This window comes from Liolophura sinensis, chromosome 6 (genome assembly GCF_032854445.1).
Source record: "Liolophura sinensis isolate JHLJ2023 chromosome 6, CUHK_Ljap_v2, whole genome shotgun sequence".
In the NCBI taxonomy this organism is placed as follows: Eukaryota; Metazoa; Mollusca; class Polyplacophora; order Chitonida; family Chitonidae; genus Liolophura; species Liolophura sinensis.
Genome location: NC_088300.1, coordinates 13,928,501 through 13,949,631, shown reverse-complemented (window position 1 = coordinate 13,949,631; position 21,131 = coordinate 13,928,501). Strand labels below are relative to the sequence as shown.

The following is a 21,131-nucleotide window of genomic DNA, read 5'->3' as shown; positions in this document are numbered from 1 at the left end:
TGGGTAACACAATGGCAGTGTAGGTTGATTGTAACCAGGCCTGTGTATTATGTTGACATATGTTAGAGATATAAGCTGGTACTTACAATCAGCTTAGCCTACCATCGGATTATATAAGGTTTATAATTATGGAAGGTTTATAACCGCTCCTCAAATTAGAGATAGCCTATGTAGGCCTGCTATATAGGAAATGTTTGTATCAGGCCTTGGACAAATAAAAAATTAAATGACACTTGAGTTAAGATAAAGGTTAATACGTATACAACAGTTTTGAACATCTGGACCCATGCATGTCTGTCAAGTGTGATGATATGAAAATCCTCAAACCAGAAAGGAGTGTGAATGCATCCATGCTGCTAATTTAGACTAAGCCTACTACAGTTGTATAAAAAGTCTTATTTAGAATTTCTAGACATACATATCATGCATACACCTATATATAAACACGGTGGCACGCGAGTATATATGTTGTCTCCTTCCTAGGCTGTTGGCCTACAGAGGGCGCCAGCCTGTCAAATCTCCGGCTGTAAATTTTTTGAACAACGATTTACTTATACCCACCTTTTCCTCTATTGCTGGACGTACGATTTGCCGAACAACGTTTCAGGGTAACAATTAGGTGACGTCATTCACGTGAGAATGATGTGGAACCTGAGGAGCGTCATCAACGGAGCTGCTGTAGTTCTTCAAACGGTGCTGTGTTGCGCTGACCTCCTTTGGCTGGGCCGATATCGCGATATAAATACTTAAGCGATTTAGTAATTTATGTATTTATTACCTCCTTCAAATTAATAAGGTTATGATTTTGTCTGATTAAAAAACTCCATGTATTTATTTGATTGGTGTTTTACGCCGTACTCAAGAATATTTCACTTCCACGACGGCGACAAGCATTATGATGGGAGGAAACCGGGCAGAGCCCGGGGGAAACCCACGACCATCCGCAAGTTTGTGACAGACGGGCGGAGCGGAAGTCAGCATGCATGAGCTGGATTTGAACAACATCACTGCGCCGCTCTAGCATGCTAATCAGCTCGGCCACGGCCGGAAGACCTCCACATCAGCTAAGGTGTACCCCGACTACCTCTCGTCTTCCCCAACTATAAACACTTTGATAGCCATATAGGGGAAAACATTTTTACATCTGGCATTATGTAACAAAAAAATAAATGAATAAGTAAGACGCTTATTCCACTGGTCTTCAGCGCCATGATAAGGACTTTTCGCTAATATGCCAGGTTTGTGGGTGCAGAGAGACGAGCAGAGCTCCAGTGAAACCACCGACCTATAGCTTCACCAGTTAACCTCATTTAAAGCTGCGGTTGAACCACTGAGAACATTTTACTGGGATGAAAACCAGTAAATCTGAGGTCCATGTGGCATATACTGGTATGCGAGATTTCTGATCCAAGGAAACAGTTGTCCAAGCGGCGAGGTAGGCTGCACATGTTGCTGTGATGAAGTGCCGTTATTTCTTGTGGTTTTATCCCGGTTTTTTTCTCCATCCACGTTTAGACTTGATCGCCATCATACAGGTAAAACATTCCCAACTTATGGCGTAAAACACCGGTCAAATAAATTCTTGCATTTATATATTTACGTAGTCAATATTAAACTAGCACGTTTCACTTGCATCGATTCGCTAATGAGTTGTTCTCGATCGGTTCCTAACCAATTATGTGATCACAGACAGTTTATCATGGCCATAGACGGTAGTTACTCCGATTTTACCCACCAATAAATCTGAATGACGTCCGTGTAAACATTTCCTGAGCACAGTAAATGCCATGCAAATAAATAAACAAATAAACCTTTTTCTTAAATAAATGTGGTAGATGTTTATCGTGGAAGAAACCTGGGAAAAGTTAAACAAATCACCACTCCTCACTCGTGTGTAATTACTGGACATGTTAGTGCAGGGACAAAAGGAGTGGTAATGAGTACGGTACCAGTACACACATTACAAAAAAAACCTACACTTGATCTAGTTAACAGCATAGTTTATCTGGTCATTTCAGGCTTTTGCACATCCAGGAAAACGCCTTAGAGCAAATAGGAAACACATTTTGATAGCTTTACTGTAATTTCAAACAATGCAGCACTAAAATGGACACCACTATATGACAAAACTTGGTAAGGAGCAAATATTCTTCAATGAAATTCTTGTGTTTCATATGTAATAATTCTCCCTTCTTTACACCACTTTTGGAGAGGTGTCAAAAAGAAACCAACAACTATATTTTATAATACAAACACAAATATTTATTTTCTTCGTAAATGAAAAATTGGGAAGTACAGTTTGTTGTGGTTCTTATGTATTTGGGTTCAAATTTTATTTCTTCCTTTTTCCCCTGGAAGGTTTTGATGCCCGTTTCTGTCTTCTTCTTGATTTCTTTTGTTGTGTTTGTTTCAATTTCTTAAAATTGTTCTGTCCCACTTTGGCCATTCTACAGACAAAACATGAAACAATATTTAGATTGAATAAGATTTGATGACTTATTTGATCCATGTTTTACGCCGTACTATAGAATATTTCATTTATACAAGGGCTGCCAGCATTATAGTGGGAGGAAACTGGAGCAGAGCCCGAATGAAACCCACGACCACCTGTAGGTGGCTGGCAGACCTTTCAACATAGGACCGGGGAAGAAGCAAGCATTGGTTAGACTTGAAAACTGCATTGGTTAGAAGTGAATCACTCAGCCTCAGAGGCCCCAAGATTGAATAAAAGGTCTGGTCCCTTTTTATATCATACAGATGGGCCACTATTAAGTTTTTCTGTTTAAAAGGTACATCTATTTGTATGTAACACACATGCTCCTGGTCGGATACACTGGGAAACTTTTCATTTTCTATCTCATCAGAAAAATATAAATAGCTGGGAGTCAGCTATCAGTGTTGTTTAGTGAAACCTACATGTCTCTCTTTGGCAAATCACTGACCAAAAATTGACCAGGGAAAGTGAGCATTCGATTCTATATGTAGGAGTAATGGTGAAAATTGGATTCTATATAAAGGAGTTATGGTTAGTATTGGACTCTATGTAGGAGTGATGATGAGCATTGGATTCTACATATAGGAGTGATGTGAGCACTGGGCTCTATATGTGGGCGTGATGGTGAGCACTGGATTTTATATGTAGGAGTGATGGTGAGCATTGGATTCTATATGTAGGAGATGGTTAGAATTGAATCATATATATAGGAATGATGGTGAGCATTGGACTCGATATGTAGGCGTGATGGTGAGCACTGGACTCCACATAGGGGTGATGGTGAGCACTTGGTGAGGAGCTAATGAAGAATCTGACCAGTGAAGATCTTACAATACAGGCCAACTCTTACTTCACAATCTGAGTGGATGTCGCTCAGATCCTCTGGCCACAAGACAGTGCCGGCACACACCAGCAACAGTTGCATTGTCATGTGGCCAGATCATTATGGATTCTGAATGATCCTGACCAGTCAAGAACGTTCTCAGAAAATCTATTTTGTGGTGTGTTTTAACTTTACACACATTACCTGCATACTGTCTACACTTGACCAATGAGACAAACACAAGGATCATTTGTTAACCAGGGGATCAAACCCAGTGTTAGAAGCAGGAGTGAATTCCACAAAAAAAACTGTAAACCTTTGTCATCAGCTGATATTTTATCCTATGAAATATTGGTTGGCAGTGGTTGATCTATTCACAAAGCCCTGCTAGGGAAACACATCTTAAACCCTATCATTTAAGGTTTAGTGATAGGTTGGAAAGCCGAAAGTTGCTAAAAAAATTTTGTGGAGGTCTTCCCCTGACTGAACATCGGGAAGTGCAAGATGACTCCACAGCCATCGCCTGATAATGATGGCATCATCCTTCGGTCAAGCTATAGCTGAACCTACAAGGATGCAAAGGCCTCAAATAGATTGTTAAGTTGAGATCAACCTGTAATGTGAGAGAAGATTCTATGAAGACAGGTATTTTTGCTAATGGTTGAGTACTGAAGATTTATAATTGTGCTTACTGTGCCCTATAAAAATTGCTTCGAAAAATGCATTTTGATAGACAACTAAGGAAACTTTTGGTGCGTTCACGGTTGAATGAATGAATGATTATGGCTTAACACCACATCCGCAATACACTCATGGTTGACATTTCAGGTCAAATATAGTACATCCATGTGGATATTACAAATGCATACTTTCTCTTCAACCTCTTCACTTCCTTGGGATCTTGTCTGATCTGCTTGGATTTGTCAGTAGCTTCATTCGAGGAGAGTTTCTTCCCCTCTTCCGTCTCCCCACCAGATTCGTCTCTGAACTGAAAAGGGCATAAACAGGCCAACTTACTGGATTTATTTGTAAGGCCATGGCTGGTATCAAAAGTATATTATACAAAAATTGTCACCAACAATTTAGTAAGTAGTCTCAAATTCTAATTATATGTTAACTTCACCAGAAGAATAGTGTATTCTATTCATTTCCTTATCTATAAAACTGAACACTTTGATTCAAATTTCGAATCCAGAAAAAATTCTGACCCCCAACTTTCAAGGTGACATTGTGACAGCACACATACAGAAACTTTATGAAACACAACAAAATTATGCTTTCTGGGAGCTTCAGAGTCTTTGAATACAAGGAATTTGTATGAAAACTTATCTTTTTATGGGTAAACCATCACATTTACATGTGCTTGTTAGTTTTAATGCAGCTTTATTCCATACAGTTTGGGAACCCAAAAGTTTTCCAGAACTAAAATGGCTCTACATAAACTGCACTGTAAGTCAATTGTCCATGAAAAAAAACATTCAAATATTTAGGCACTGACCGTATTCTGGCCCAGCCAGAGTCCATCTTTGCCTGTCAGGTCCACCTCAGACACGTCTGTGACAGTGACAGTGTGGGAGGGCAGATCATACACTGTAGGGTCAAGCAGGTGTTGTATCTCAGGTACAGATGGCTGATTGTCTACCCGTGACTTCATCATATCCCTGATCTGTATACAGAAATATTTGTATATACATGTATGAAGAAAACTGCAATAGTTATGATATACTTAGCCCTGTAAAAGAATTTTCTCACAACTACACCCTACTTTTTTATGGCAGGTCTGACATGGATCCACCAACAATTTTATACAGCCTATTATAATGTTATTCATCAGATTAAAAGCTTTGAATGCTTGTGTCATTTTAATGCCTGGGTATAATTGCTTTTATTTCAAAATAAGATTCACACCTGTTGTTTTAACCTTTTCTTTTCTTCCTTCGTTTCTCTGAGCAAATTTTCTGCTGCTATCCTTCTCCTTTCATCTTTCCTTTTCCGAAAACCTGTTAAATATTCCCTGAAATGAACAAAAATATCAGGTCATAGGATTATATATCAATACGTAAAAACACACTAAATGAGAACAGACTAAAGAATATGATAGCCATAATTTGATTTGGTTCCCATGTGATTGGAATATAAGTTGTGATCAGGCTATTTTAAAGTCAAGTTAACTACACCAATATCAGTGATTGAAAATTTTGAGGGTCCATTGTATCTAAAGTACAAAACTTAACTCATAAAATATAGCTGACTGTGTGATGTGTGGGATTTTGATACAGTGTATCTCGCATCATCTGGTTGAAACACACTCGGGACTGGGCTTAAAGAAGTAGGTAAGAAACATGGCCATCTTTCTCATGTGAAACTGTGGAATAAATCTTTATAATCGGCTTTTTAAATATATTTTTTTAATAATACCGAACGTAGTGAGGAGAGGCCGATGGCCGAACGGGGTTCTCCCGTTAACATCAAATGTTTTACCCCACTGCCATTCTGTAGAAGTAGTGGACCAGAACGGCGCCGCGATATATCATTATCAAATAGGAGTTCAAGTCTGACCTGTTCAACTGTTCAACTGATAAGATTGCAACGACAACATTCAAGATAGAAAATCTTACCGTCTAGCATTTTCATCGAAAACTAGGCACTGTTTAGTATTTCTGTTTTTTTTAGAATGCATTTTCTTCTTAGATGACTGGTTCCAAGCCATATTGGGTTTATCTTCTCGAATTAGTCCAAAATAATTACCACTTTTACACAACAGTCCACATGTTCACATGTTTACAGCTAAACAATTTAAGTTCCTCCTTACACCGGAGAGTGAATTAAAGGGAATTAAGTTGACGTATGCTGCAGGAAATTTTACGTATCGGAAAAAAACATCTTGTTGGTATTGACACAAACCAAAACTATTGTCACTATTTTCCTTATGATTTAGTAGATAACATACCCCAGACATCCTCAAGTCAACTCACTTTAATTTAGATTTCAAGGTGAAGGAAATCTCACAAATACATCCTGCTTGGAAATTACAACAACAACAGCACTGCTCATCGAGACATCACGACTCTCAAATGTCAAAACTACATCAGTCACTACTGTGCATAATACTTTCCTAATACATCTTGTGCTCTTCCATATTTTTCAGGTTCTTAATGCTACAGTAAGAGACAAAGAACGGACATGTAGATGCTGAGCTTCACTTGAAAGCATTTTTAGAATTAAGCCTGCTACAAGTGGTATTAGATGATCATGCCATGGCAATCTCGGAGAGGACGGGTCATATTGCCGTGTGTGTGGACAAGTATATGCTGGTCTGGGGAGGCTACCAGGTCTGTAGCACACGTAACATTTGCCCTCAGTTTCAGTTATTATTTGAATTTTACATGATGTATCCACCAACTGAATTTTTTCCATCTGTTTCCATCTGTTGTTTATTGATACGTAGTTTCAACCTTGTTCAAGAATAAGCTGAATCAGCATTTCAGGAAACACGAGTTCACTCAGGTTTGAACGAGAGTGGGTGTTTGTGAGGGGGTAGGTGGGTTTTTGGATAGGATGGTGGGGTTTCTCTCTCTCGCAAACTAACAAGGCTAAAATGTGTTGAGACCCTTAAGATGTGGATTCACCTAATTAGAAAAGAATTCTATAACCTATTTCCAGGACGGTACCAATAGCCTACCTCAGGAGCACTCCGATAATGATTTTCAACATGTTATGTAACCCTTCATTGTAATTACTTCAGGACAGAAGTTATATTTGTTAGAACAATATGGCATTAAACAATACCGGTAATCATGCATTTAAACAACTACATCAGGATACTTTTTCTGTGCATTTATTCAACTTTAAAATGTTCATTTATCACAGGAAGAAGCTCTGAAATATCAGTTAAAGTCATTTAAATACCATTAAGTACTGTTAAACACCAAACAGTACTGTTTCTATTCAGGGGAGCAGATTAAGAACTTAATTTTATCAGACTTTTAAAACATGAAGCTGTAATATGAAAATGCTCTGATTTAATACATTTACCTGTAGGAAGGTGATGACCACCCAGGGTTAGACCACTACCTACCCCCAGAGGAATTGTGGGTCTACAGAACAGATACAAAAGCATGGTTTGTACATAAGCCTGTTTATTTGTCAGTTTTACATTTGTTATAGGCATGTTCTCACTGTTTGTGGGGCCTTAATAACAATATGCAATGAAGGAATCTTGTATGGCTGCTTGCTCCATCACATAAGAATGTTTGTCAGTAACTTGCCAAAGGTTGGTGGGTTATCCTGGGCACTCTGGTTTCGTCCATCCATAAAACTAACTGCCATATCATACATGAAAATTTTTTGAGTATGGCATTTAAATAAATTAATATATTCATTTAAAAAACTGGTTACTGGAAGTAGATATGCTAATATAAACATAATAGTATCTTTAAATATGTAAATAAAACATTTCAGTTTGAAAGGAAAGGAGTATCATTTGTTTACTGTATAAGGAGTCAGTGATTTCTGGCCTTGAACTTCAGTACAAACTTTGCACTGTTGATAGTCTCATGTTTACCTGTATAAATAGTTGACCTCGCCATGGAATGACACGCATCTTGATCACTCTGCCTTTGTGCCAGAAACTAAAAACTGTTTTGAAAGTGTAACAAAAGCTGTTCATTTTATTTCTGTTCCAGGCAGTGTGTAACGGTATCAGGGACACAGCTTCCCCATCATCAAGAGGCACTTCCTTTGGGCACCTCTGGGGCTACTGCCAATTTCCTCAATGGCTATGTATATGTGTTTTGGGGGACATAATGTGTATGGGAACACAAATTGTCTACTGAGACTGGAGCTGGAGTGTTGTGGGTGGGAAGTGTTGATGGGAGACCCAGAGGCTCTACAGCCCAGCCCCCGTGACAAACTTGCCTCCTGGGTTACCAGGACAAGTAAGTGAAGAATGTATTAGGTGCAGAGTTAATGTTTAAGAGCTATTCTTCTGATGCGACAGAACTGGATTGAATTTTGGTCAGATTGCGAAGGGAATAAATTGATGGACGGGACATTGACTGGTAATGGAAGCAAAATCTAATCTGCTGTAATTCACCTAGAGTTTCGGTGTGTAAAATGCACTTTCAGATGCACATAATGGCTTTAAAATGATACTTTGGATGCCCAACACCTTACACTAAATCCTCAGCCTTTTCACATATGACAGATCAACTTCCAGTGTGATTTATACACCTTTTAAATTTGATATTGAACACAAATCTACACTAGTTGATTGGCCAGCTTTAGGGCTTCATAAAAAGCATCATTTTATCATTCTTCACAGAATAATGCCTTGAGAATGTATATGTGTGTGAATAAACACTTTGGTGTACATTCAGAAAGGTTGAAGAATTACAGTAAGTTTTTCTAATAAGTAACTAATCAAACTTCAGAAAATCTCTTAAGTGGCCCTATAAATTGCAGTAAAATGTGGTTAAAGTGTGAGACTTTTTGTACTAACTTTTGTAGTCATTTCCTTTGCAGATTGTATTATTTTGGAGGATATGGACCTTCACTGCTGGGCTTCATGCGAGAAAATGGGGGAATTTGTAACTGATCAACTCAGTTATGCGGTAAATTATCTCGTTACTCAAAAGCTCTTCACAAATTAGGAGTCAGAATGTAATATTGTTAAAAAACGTTCGTATGTTCGTCTTGTTGGTTGGTTGATTGAAATTCTTGGCGTCTGCATTAAGCTGAATGATGTGCGCCACAAAAATACATGGGCATGAGTGGAACAAGGTATGCAAAAATATGAAGTGGTCATGTTGGTATTATAGAGGTAATACTCAGAGTAGATAAGAATAATAGAACGTATAAACTTGCTTTGGAGGTGTGAACAATAATTGTTGATGATAAAGAAATTGTAACCCCATTGTACAGAGGCTACATTGAAGATTTACAAAATGTCCTCAAGGTTGGTAGTTATGACACTGATCAACAAACTGACCTTTTATATTAACTTTGTGGTCTCAGGGGTACCTGTGTATCTAACTAAAGCCTTCCAAGAACAGTGTAATTTTGACATCATTAACACCAGTTGCAGTTCTTCATTCTTGTCTTTGTCACAGGGTTTTCCCTCGTGGATGGAACAACCAAACTGCTGATTTTTGACACGGTGACAAATACGTGGAGTAATCCAAAATGTAAGGTAAGGACATCAGTGCTTCTTTCCATGAAGTTTCCTGGGTTACCCAGTGTTTGTAGTCAGAAGTCTTAATATCATATTATTATTATTATTATTATTTACAGAAGCTGACCCTGATGTGGCCCTTTGCCTTGTCCTTAATCTTCTGTATCTGATTATTCGGTCTCCCTCAAGTCAGATACAGTAACCATGGTAATGGGCCCCTATACCCTACTTTTGCTAGCCACTGGTAGATCTAAAGGATCTCTTAATCAATGATCTGGTTCACTCCAAAACCCACAGTACACAGTACAGCCACAGTACGGTATCATGCCGGAGACACCAGACATGACATCCCACCCCATCACATTATGCTGACACCAGGCCAAGCAAACCTGTTTCCTTGCTCTAACCACTTAGTGTTGAATATCAAGTAAGGCAGCAGCAAGTACCATTTTAAAGTTTTGGTATGACCCAACTCATTTTTGATATCAGGATCTCCCGACATCGGGGCAGAAGCTCTAACCATTAGGCCACTAAAGTGTTCAGTCTCCATACGATATTGGCTACTTCATTCATTTATGTATTGAAGCAAGGAACCTGATTTGCAGCTGCTATAAGATTGCTTTACCCTTCAAAGAACAGTCTAGTCTAAATTCTAGGTAGCGACAAGTCAGTATAACATACGAGATGTGATTTTAAGGAAATTGCCTGTTTACTATGCTGTCTGATAAATATAACTGAAGGGATATCTTTGGCTGGCATAACTACCTTGACAACTTATAGCTACCATGGAAAATTCTCTCAGCAACAGCTTTGTAAAATAGGTCCTGTTTAAGCAAAATAAATTCCATCTGTCAATCAGTCAGTCAGTATTTCCTTATTTGCACACATGAAGCAGTGTATCTGTATGTCTACAGGGTGTCGTACCTGTTGCCAGAGCTGCACACGCTGCTGCCCGTGTGGACAATCGAGTGTTTGTATTTGGAGGGCGTAACCTGGAGCAGAGGTTAGGGGACCTGTATGAACTTAACCTGAGCACCCTCACCTGGAGTAAGGAGTGAGTCTATCCCCAGAACTTTTGGGAAGATGACATATGCATGTATTACAGGGATATAGGTAGGCGGGGTGAGTAAGGGGTGGGTGTGGGCTTGTAGAGTGTGAATACTCTCTCATTTGAAGTAAGTATTGAATCAGCACCCAGAGCTTGTGGGAAGAATCAAGATGATATTACAGGGGTGTAGGCTGGTGCGTGGAGAGTAGGGATGGATACACTTACTTGGAGTAAGGAGTGAGGCTAGATCACCCTTTAATACTTGGAGTAAGCTTGACTAAGGAGTCAAGACACATTCAAACACCCTTAATGAGTAAGGAGCGAGTGTAGACCCACAGTTCATACACTCGTACCTGGCACACTTGTTCATGCATTTAGACCCACAGTTCATACACCCTTACCTGGAGTAAGGGATGTGTCTAGACCCAAAAATTCATACACCCTTACCTGGAGTAAGGGATGCCTCTTGACCCAGAGTTTATACACCCTTACCTGGAGTAAGGGATGCGGCTAGACCCAGAATTCATACACTCGTACCTGGAGTAAGGGATGCGTCTAGACCCTGATCACGTGGGAACTGTTTAAGAATGTACCAGTCTTGAACTACATTACTTGACATGAAATGTTACTACAACATTTATGATGGCTCTGTTGATCTTTGAAATGTATCTTGAGATTTCTTTGAAAAGTAGGATGATACCTTCAGGGAGTTTAGATTGAGTTAATTTGGGCATACCCTGTATTGTAGTATTTTGCCATGTTCTGGGCACGTTCGAAATTTAAAGTTTGGGTGGTGAAAAACATTAATTGCAGTGTAAAATGTTAAGTCTTCAGGCAGCTAATTTACGCAGTTCTAACTTGGACACACCCTTTTAAATCATGGAAAAGGCATAATGTAAAGCCCTGTATCCTACTGGAAACATGTATCAAAAGACCTGTATAATACTGGAGGCATGTACCTAAAGCCCTGTATCCTACTATAAGCAATGTATCTAAAGCCCTGTATCCTACTGGAAGTGTGCATCTAAAGCCCTTTATCCTGATGGAAGCATGTATCTAAAGCCCTGTATCCTACTGTAAGCAATGTATCTAAAGCCCTGTATCCTACTGGAAGCGTGCATCTAAAGCCCTTTATCCTGATGGAAGCATGTATCTAAAGCCCTGTATCCTACTGTAAGCAATGTTTTCTAAAGCCCTGTATCCTACTGGAACCATGCATCTAAAGCCCTGTATCCTACTGGAACCATGCATCTAAAGCCCTTTATCCTGATGGAAGCATGTGTCTAAAGCCCTGTATCCTACTGGAACCATGCATCTAAAGCCCTTTATCCTAATGGAAGCATGTATCTAAAGCCATGTATCCTACTGTATTATTTACTGGATAATAGTGTCTTTTTGGGGCAGATTATTAGTGGTAGTAAAGTAGTTATTTTATCTGTCTACACATGGCTGTTGTCTTTACCCTTCAGGTTACAACCTATTGGAAACAGACCGTGTGGACGATCGTGGCACACTTTAACAAAAATCTCAGGCCCTAGACTATTTCTCTACGGGGGCTACACTCAAGACAAAAAACCCTTAGGTAAGAGAAGGAATACTTGGGTTTTGTAAGCCTCTAATTTATTGATCGTCCGGTATGATATGGATAAATTATTGACTGCAAACTCTTACAATGCACTGGATAGTTTCCATATTTGTATAAAAATGTGGAAAACAGTTTAAATTTGGCTGTGAAAATGAGCTGGCAGCTGTTTGAAATTATGCTACCATCGGTTTACACAGGAATAGTTTTGATTTGTTGAATAGTTTAATGATTGATCTTTATTTAAAAGAATATACCACTGAAAGAAATTCAGAAATTTTGAGTTGATCCACCTAAATACAAAAGTGAGTTGCATTTGACTCTTATCTAAACCTCCTGGGCCTATATTTTCTGAAAAAGGTAAGTTGAGAGAATTATAAGGGGAAATCCATCACTGATCTGAACTGTCCGCCCGACGAGATAACATGCAAATGAGGCAAGTAAACAATATGATAGATTTAAACTAAACACAGCCTTTCTTTCTCTAGATAATGTATTATAAAGTATTCTTAACATCTGTTGTCTGAACAACCAGTAGCAATAACCCAGTGAAATTTCAGTCTTTGACCATAAGTGTGAGTTCTTTCTCTAGATAATGTATTATAAGGTATTCATAATTCCCAGCAATCTATATGACAGAACTGAAGTTACATGGTAGGCTGCATAATTACAATACAATACCGTGTCTGACATTTTGAAGTTTGCTGAACATCTCCTGTCGTCTGGACAGCAAGGTGGGATAACCCAGTGAAATGTCAGTCTTTGACCATGTGTCTAAATGGTCGAAGGGAAACCCTGGATAAAAGTGAAAATTTGATTGTTCACTCAAAGTGAGATACATGTCGGTAGACATCTGCAAGTCTCAACTTTATGTAGATGACATCTGAAATAACAGCACAGTTTTTTCACTGTTGTCAGTATGTTTCTTGAAATGTTATTCTCAAGAACATTTCACTTATGCATGTATAATGACACGATATCTGATATCTCAGTGACAATGTTTGTGTCTGACTAATAAAGATGGCTTTTGAGTGACAAAGCTGGTATCTGGGTGACAAAAGTGGTACCTGAGTGACAAGGATGATATCTGGATGATGAAGTTGGAATGTGAGCAACAAGGATGATATCTGAGTGACAAAGTTGGTTGTGAGTGACAAGGATGCTATCTGAGTGACAAAGTTGTGAGCGACAAGGATGATATCTGGATGATGAAGTTGATTGCGAATGACAAGAACCATAACTGGGTGGCAACGTTGGAATGTGAGCAGCAGGGATGATATCTGGTGACAGAGTTGTTATCTCAGTAACATTGATGATATCTGAGTGACAAAGTTGATTGTGAGTGACAAGGATGATGTTTGAGTGACTGTTGAAATCTGAACATTGGAATGTGAGCAGCAAGGATGATATCTGGTGATAAAGTTGTTATCTCACTAAAACTGATGATATCTGACTGACAAAGTTGGTATCTGAGTTACAAGGATGATATTTGGATGACAAAGTTGGTATCTCAGTGACAAGGATGATGTATATGGGTGAGTGAGAAAGATGTTATCTCATTGACAAGTATAGCATGTTTCTCTGGCAATGTTACAGGGGATGCCTGGCTGTTTGATGTGAACCTGGTACAGTGGACAAAACTGAGGAGATCCATGGAGCATCCTCGGTTGTGGCACACATGCTGTGTGACACCAGATGAGGATATCCTCGTGTTTGGAGGATGTTCTACTGATATCCTCAGCTTATTGTCAGATATTGTAAGTAAATTCATCTATGGCTTCCCTTCCTGAACCATAACTGTTGTTAGACAGACAAACATTTTAAAAAATATGTGAGATTTTAATAATTATGTAAGATTGTTTATTGTATTAATGGGTTGATTTCAAGCTGCAGTTGATACTGAGCTATACTGTATACAGGAACATATCTTTTATTATCATGTAAAGACATGTAAGACCCGAGGAATTGTGCTGCATGTCTTTATATAACTGAACTAGAAAGGCAGCCTTTTCTATCTGACCAGACACGCTTAGTCTCATGTGAGCCAGTATTTTGACAGGTCTTGACTTTATCAGTGTTAGACATCATATTCACATATTTGATCTATTCCCTGATTGATGACTCACATGGGATGATTTCTATGGAATCAACTCCTCCTATGGCAACGTCATCAAACCCCCAGTTCAATATGAGCACACATATACAAGGAAAGACCAAATGAGTTCACAGCTTTGGACCATCTTGATACAGACGGGAAAGGGGTTTTAGTAGTTCCCCATTGCGTGTTGTTGATTGACAGGTCGTAAAGGCCTATTATCAGTGAGCAGGGATGGTGAGATTGCAAAACAAGAAAAGCTGATTAACTGTTTTGAGACATTGAGAATAGATTAGCGATTGTGTACCTCTAGATTCCTAATGGTTTTTGCAGGGATGTCACTCTGAGCCAATCATCAGTGCATTATTTGGTCATGTGACTAGAGCACTGGCGGTGAAAACTTAAGTGAACTTAACCCAGACAAGATGGGCCTTGAATCTGACTTTACCATAAAAAATGAAAAATTTAGCTTCTAGGTAAGAAATTCTTTCTGAAGAATTAATCAGAATGTCCCTAGCCATGAAATATGATAGTTTTGGTGTCCTGTAGTACTTGAACTTTCAGGAATCTGCAAAAATCAGCAATTTGCTCATGTACATGTAGCTCCGTGGTATTTATCCCCTTCTGCTTATTGTAAGTGGCCCGAATACTTGAAATTATGAATAGATGTCTTACACTCATGATAATAGTCATATCTCTGACATTACATTCACAGAGACACTGTAATGATATCCTGGAATTCCGGCTGTCCCCTAAGTCACTGCTAAGGTAAGACCATGTACAGTTTTCTTCACTCAGTATTGTGACTTTTTTTTTCTGTCATTCCATGCAGTGTGCAATAGGCTCACATCAGATCGTATCTTTGACCATGGTGAGAAGGCTTGAAATCTAAATGTACTGCAAATGGTTAAAACAGAGATTTTTTGATGCAATTATTTTCATTGTTATATTTTATGCAATTATTATATTTGATGCAATTATTTTCATTGTTATATTTTAATTTAACATGTACATCATCTCATTTCTTGTTTGCAGCTTTTATAGCATAAATTAAACTACAAGGGATGTTATCAGGATATATGTATTATATGCACTGTATAATCAGCCTTTGTATGTATTTATACTTGTATTGAGGTATGGCTCAAGCTTTTCAGCATAACTGGCAAAATATTGAGTGCTTCATTGATTGGTGTTTACTGGTGATTCACAATGTACTTTCAATGCCAACACCTAAGTTTTTTTTTATGTGAAATCGGTCTTCACAAGAAGCTTTTAAATGGCTCTTTAATGTGGATTTATCAATCGGAGTCAAGCTTTCAGATCCTTGTGGTGAAATGCAGCCCTAAAAAAAGTCAGAATTTTTTTGCAAGCTGCCAAGAACAAAAATCCTGAAAAACCTAACTTTCTCCCCTTACTGCCTAAGTCAAATAACCCTGTTTTATCCCTATAGCCCATTGTGCAGGGTGAGGCAGGTAGAACAGCTGCCTTGGTATTTAGCATGAGTGGCTGAGGCTCAGATCAGACTTCTGATTTTCCCAGGTTATGTTTGGATGCAGCATTTACCCACAGAGCTGTGTGTAATGAGGGTTGGGAGGTTTTACCACAGCACTTACAAGCCATTCTCCAGGCCCGGCTTGAAGCTTGGGAGCAGCAGAGAGAGCCTGCCAATACACTACAACCCACTGGTGACCATTCAAACAAAGGACAGACATGTGCTGTATCCTAACAAACTACTCTACTCTCATTGGATGGTTATGGCAGAACTCTAAATCTAGACAAGATAAGGCTTTCGTTAAGGATACTAGAATTTAATTCAGAAATGCTAAAAATGTCAAAATTATGAGTGTCTCATCCCTTAATTCCTTGAATTGCATTAATTATCTGAAAATGATACCATTTTGGAAAAAACAAGTTAGATTTTTCCTTATTTTCACCAAAGCAAAAGTTGTATAAATTTTGAAAGCTTTTTGAAATCAGCTGTCTGTTTGACTGTTCAGTCAGTATTTTGGGCTACACAAGGCAAAATGCAGAATTTTACTTCAGTGGAGTTCTAGTATCCTTGAACATGAACCTTGGTGACAGTTTTTCCACGAACCCCCACCGGTGCCATCAGGTACCATCAGGTCTGATTCCACAAAGTGAGTTTTAGCCTAAGTCAAAAGTTAAACTGTTCAAGGTCAAATTTCAACCTTATCTTTGTACTGTTTAAGTTTAAACTGGGAACATTTGGCAAGAATTATCTAAAGACGTATCAAAATTTTAACTCCTTCAGCCATAAATTTTGTACTACTTATGGTTTTTAAATTTTGACTTACAGTAAATCAAAATTGGCTTTGTGGAAGTGACCGTGAGCCCGATTCCTTATACTTTTATCTTTTCCCGTCCAAGTGATTGAGGAGTAGATGGTCATTATTGATTTGATGGCTTTAGAGACTGATAATGACATAGAAAAGTCATGTCATGAAGGTACATGAAGATATTTAATATCACACGTAAAGATATTGGTATACAAGTACATTATTTTAATTTTTCCACAGTGTTCTTAGCAAGGCTTATTTTGAGGCTTTCATTTTGTCTTTTACTGTAAACTCATACTTTTTGTTGCACATCTGTACGTCACACCCAGGTATTTACTAATTTACTTCTTTCTTTGCCGTATACAGAAATCTCATTGCTTCTAATCCACTAGCATAATGCCTGCAGACGAATATAATTTTGGTCATCTGGATTGAAAAACGCTCAGTATTATTTCCTTTCATTGATGTGATGGAAGCTGTACTGTTTTTTCATTCTGTTTGCTTTTGTACTGTTTTGACCATAATGTGATAAACATTGCACCGCCCTGCAATGCTGCATGATTCCCCCAGTTCAGATCTCTTTGGTGGGTCAGCAGTCTACAGCTCCGTTCATAGCTGGGCATCCTCTCAACTGCTGTGGTGACTGACCATCTGTTAGGGTACAGTGTCTTTCAGCACTTTTTGTCTGTGTTATTGACTTGAGTGATACCTTGTGACAGATATCTCAAACTGATTCAATGTCGAAAAAATTGATGAGAACGTGTACTTGAATGAGATGGGATGTATTTGTACAGTACATAAGTGTAAGCTTTCTGTTCTAGAGGTTATTCTAGAGGTCATTGCATATCTGTTATATCTCATGTTCCAGTTGTTCCAAAATGTTGATGAAAACCAACAAATGGCAGCACCTCAGCAAAGGTATAAGTTTGTTGTAACAAGCTGGGCAGCATACTTTTGTATAAGGTTCTCCGGTGTCTATGTACAGTTTTGGATTGTTATGTCATCAATCATTTTGGCTAGATTGTTACGGGTGGAGGAAACCAGGGTGGCTGGAGTAAATCACCATACTTAGGCAAGTTCTACTTACCTTGACATGAACCACAGCTGTATGTAGCTATGTCAGTGTGTCATATACATGGGAATATGCGTCTGCTTGAGAAAATATTTTCTCATGGCCTGTACGCATTTGATGTAACTGACTGTTCTTTAAGGGTTTCCCTGTTTCCTCTCACCATAATGCTGGGTGCCATTTTATGAGTGAAATATCTTTATGTATGGCGTAAAACACCAATCAAATAAATAAATAAATAAAACATAGACTTGATGTAACTGGTTGTTGGTTAAAACTACTTTGGTTACAATGATTAAATTTTCCCCGTGACATTGTCATATTGATGGAAGGCAAGAGGTCTCGAGCTTCATATAAGGCCACACGAAAGGTTATGTGGACTGGTTCCTACTACGAAGGCCCCAAAAGGAATGGGAATAAGAGAATCTTGAAAATTCCTTGTCCCTGTATGGTAAATATATTAAACACAGATCTCATGTGATGTAATGGTTATCAGGTTATCGAGAATTTTTAGCTTGCCTGTTCAACATACAGCGATCATGTCAAAAGCATACTTTTACTGATGATCAGCATGGCAAGTCATTGTTAACATCAAACTTCAAAGGAAAGAAAATCAAAGGATCTGTGACTGTAGGATACAGAGTATCACACAGAACATAATTTCAATTCATAATGCACTTTGACTTCATTGTGACACTTCTTCATGGCACTGATATTGTTTCAGTCAGAACATGTTTGTAACCACCTGTCAGTAAATGAGCAAATGGCATTGTCCATCTTAAAGTTTCTGGCATTACTGCTATATCCACAGATTCACTATAATTAGAGTTATTCATTCTGTTATGTTTGGCAAGCATGTCTTAAGGTTCAAAAAACTTATTTAGTAACAATCTGCTGAGGTGTGTATGTAAGTTTATCATGACTGAGTAGATCTTCCTGTTATATCGCATATGTTTGAACTTTTCGCGACTCATAATGTTTGCTCAGTCTTATTTAAGGATAGGAGACTTTGATTTTGATTTTGGCTTGGATTTTAAGATTGGAGGATAACATGCTAATGAGTACTTGAATGTGTTTTGAGTTACAGTTGTTACAGATTTTCTTTGCAGTATTTGATTTAAGTTCTGAGACATTTGTGTTCAGGTTGAGACATGGGTATGAATACCTTGCTGTGAAATATAGGCATACACAAAAAACTTTGTTGACAGAACCATGACATATTGCCTTTACATTGACTGCATGGTACAGTTTTGACAGTAGCTAGTATGCAACATAAATGTTTATGCAATTTGCCAAGGTGATGTCAGTTAGGAGTCTTTGTTCTTTTTGTAGTTTGAGCAATAAATGAATGAACTGGTAGATATGTTTAGTTTACACATTATAGATAACTTAATAAAGTAGTACCAAAGAGGGCATGATTGCATTTACTGATAACTGAATGTTGACAGTGTGCATTATGGGTATGCATTGTACAAGTAAAAGATTGTTAAATGGTCAAATGAAACAAATTTTGAAAGAAAGAAGCATAAATTTTAGAAAAACGATTGATATTTGCGAAAGTGAATTTAGAATTTCTAAGGGAATGCTGATACATGTACAAGCCAGATTACAAAGAATGTTTGTAAAGTTTGTGTAGGAACATAATCTCCCTAGAGTGTTGTATTATCTGCTACACTTAACCAGTCTGCAATTTACCAGTTAAATTTGAAAGGTGAGACCATTTGCTCCCTACCTTTGTTTATTTTACACAACTGACAGATTGGCGGCATCAGCGGGGCAAGCAGGTCTAGGCTTAAAAGCATGAACACACCAACTAACTCTTCAGTTCCTAAACTTCAACTTTGGCCTATTTCACACTGCAGCTTATTCTGGGTAGAATGCGATTCCCTATCAGCTGCTCTTGTTTATTTGAATAAAGCTGATCTCTGCTGTATGTTGCCATTTTTTGTGTTCTTTGTATGTTTTAGGAAAAGATCGGACATTTTCTATAAAAATCATTATTCATGTTCATCATAAACATTTAGTGAAATTTAATAATTTCTCTTTGCACTGAATTCAGCATGGAGGTATATAATAAATGAATCTAAATGTATTTATACCTCCAAGCTGGAAGAAACTAATGATGGTATGAAAGAAAATTGTTAGAAACAGAACAATACGCAAAATGAATCAGTTGCAGGCAGGCGAAAGCGTCATTATTTACATAATCACCATTTGTTTTCAGTATCTGACTTTGGTTCAACACCTTGTAAGCGGTTACATAATAGACCTGGAGGCTGAACCTAAGCGTGTTTTACAGAATAGCTCGCTAGGTGCTTAACCAACATCAAAATACCTCCAGCTTAGGCAATAACCCTTGCTACTGTAATTCAACCTTTTTGCAGGTTTGTAAGGTGTTTGTTCAAGCATATTATGAAGGCATTATTCTGTGTTAAATGATTAAATTATACTTTTTGTGAAGCCCTGATACTGGTCAATCAAACCAATGTAGTTTGTCTTCGAATTCAAATTAAAAATGTGCTTAAACTGCACGGAAAGTTGCTCTTCCAAGAGCAAAGGTTGGGGAATTGGTAATCGTATGTTCTACATACGATACAATTTGCCCAACACAAAGCAGTTGAACCAAGTACAAATGTAAATATAGCTGCTAAAGCAGCGATGCCGGAGTTCAAGCCGTTTTTGCCAACCTATACGGTGTCACTTTCGGTTACTTTAATGGTGTCAATGTATAGATACATAACCAACTTAATTAGAAAGCCTACATGGTTCGTAGTCATTAGTGCATTGTAAGTACACTATACAGCTTGTATATCTAGATGTGCCAAACAAAGTAAATCGAACTTGGACAATATTTGAAGGCGTGCAAATATCAAGGAAATTGCGCTTTTGCATTTTGATTGGAAAATTTCCATATTCATATTCAAATTTTTCATTTTTCCATGACATCACATCATACTTATTAAAGCCTAATTTGCTTACATATTGCACCTATTTTCTGTCCAAATAGCCTCCATGGAACGCTTGTTGTGTGTGCTCAATTTCAAGTCAATCGGACATTGTGTTTTGGAGAAAATGGCTGTCAAATATTTTCACTTGAACCCAACATGGCCGCCAGATCACGTGACTCGCATCACCCAACTTTTTACTCGTAAGAACACATCTCCAAATCTATCACATACCAAAGTTTCACGCATTTCTGTTGAGACATTTCAGCTGAGGAAGTTTTTCAATTTTGAAAAATTAAAAAATGACAATTTTCTTTTGGACATTTACTACGTCTGGTTTGCTGATGTCACTTCCAGCTATGTAAAAGTTTTCTGCTTGCCTTGGGATTAGGTTACACCTAAAAATTACATCTCTAGCTTTGTTGCTTTTGGAGATATACCCATTTGAAGTTTTGATGATGTCACTTCCGGTTTTGCAAAAAAAAAATTGCATATTCGGAATCAACGCCCAAAACTGCATCAGATAGGACTATTTGTCAGACTTTTTCTTTGAAATTGTAGAAATTATTAGCAAAAAACTGATTTTTTCGTCACATGACAATTTCA

The 21,131-nt window shown here is 38.0% G+C and overlaps 2 protein-coding genes across 2 annotated transcripts; one reads left to right on the top strand and one right to left on the bottom strand.

Moving 5' to 3' along the window:
- Nucleotides 1-2,275: 2,275 nt before the first annotated feature.
- LOC135469020 (nucleolar protein 12-like) lies at nt 2,276-6,104 on the bottom strand. Its single transcript, XM_064747538.1, has 5 exons — nt 5,936-6,104; nt 5,226-5,331; nt 4,816-4,983; nt 4,187-4,305; nt 2,276-2,447 (listed from the first exon to the last, which is right to left on the bottom strand). Exons 1-5 carry the CDS (start codon nt 6,025-6,027, stop codon nt 2,333-2,335), a joined length of 600 nt encoding a protein of 199 aa, XP_064603608.1. The 5' UTR covers nt 6,028-6,104; the 3' UTR covers nt 2,276-2,332.
- A 157-nt stretch (nt 6,105-6,261) lies between these two features.
- Nucleotides 6,262-19,507, top strand: LOC135466915 (kelch domain-containing protein 2-like). Its single transcript, XM_064744666.1, is given in 10 exon segments — nt 6,262-6,649; nt 7,359-7,438; nt 8,003-8,108; nt 8,110-8,254; nt 9,428-9,507; nt 10,404-10,543; nt 12,007-12,119; nt 13,716-13,876; nt 14,930-14,982; nt 15,754-19,507. Coding segments are annotated over 10 exon segments (1,140 nt in total). The 5' UTR covers nt 6,262-6,574; the 3' UTR covers nt 15,941-19,507.
- The last annotated feature ends 1,624 nt before the right edge of the window (nt 19,508-21,131 follow it).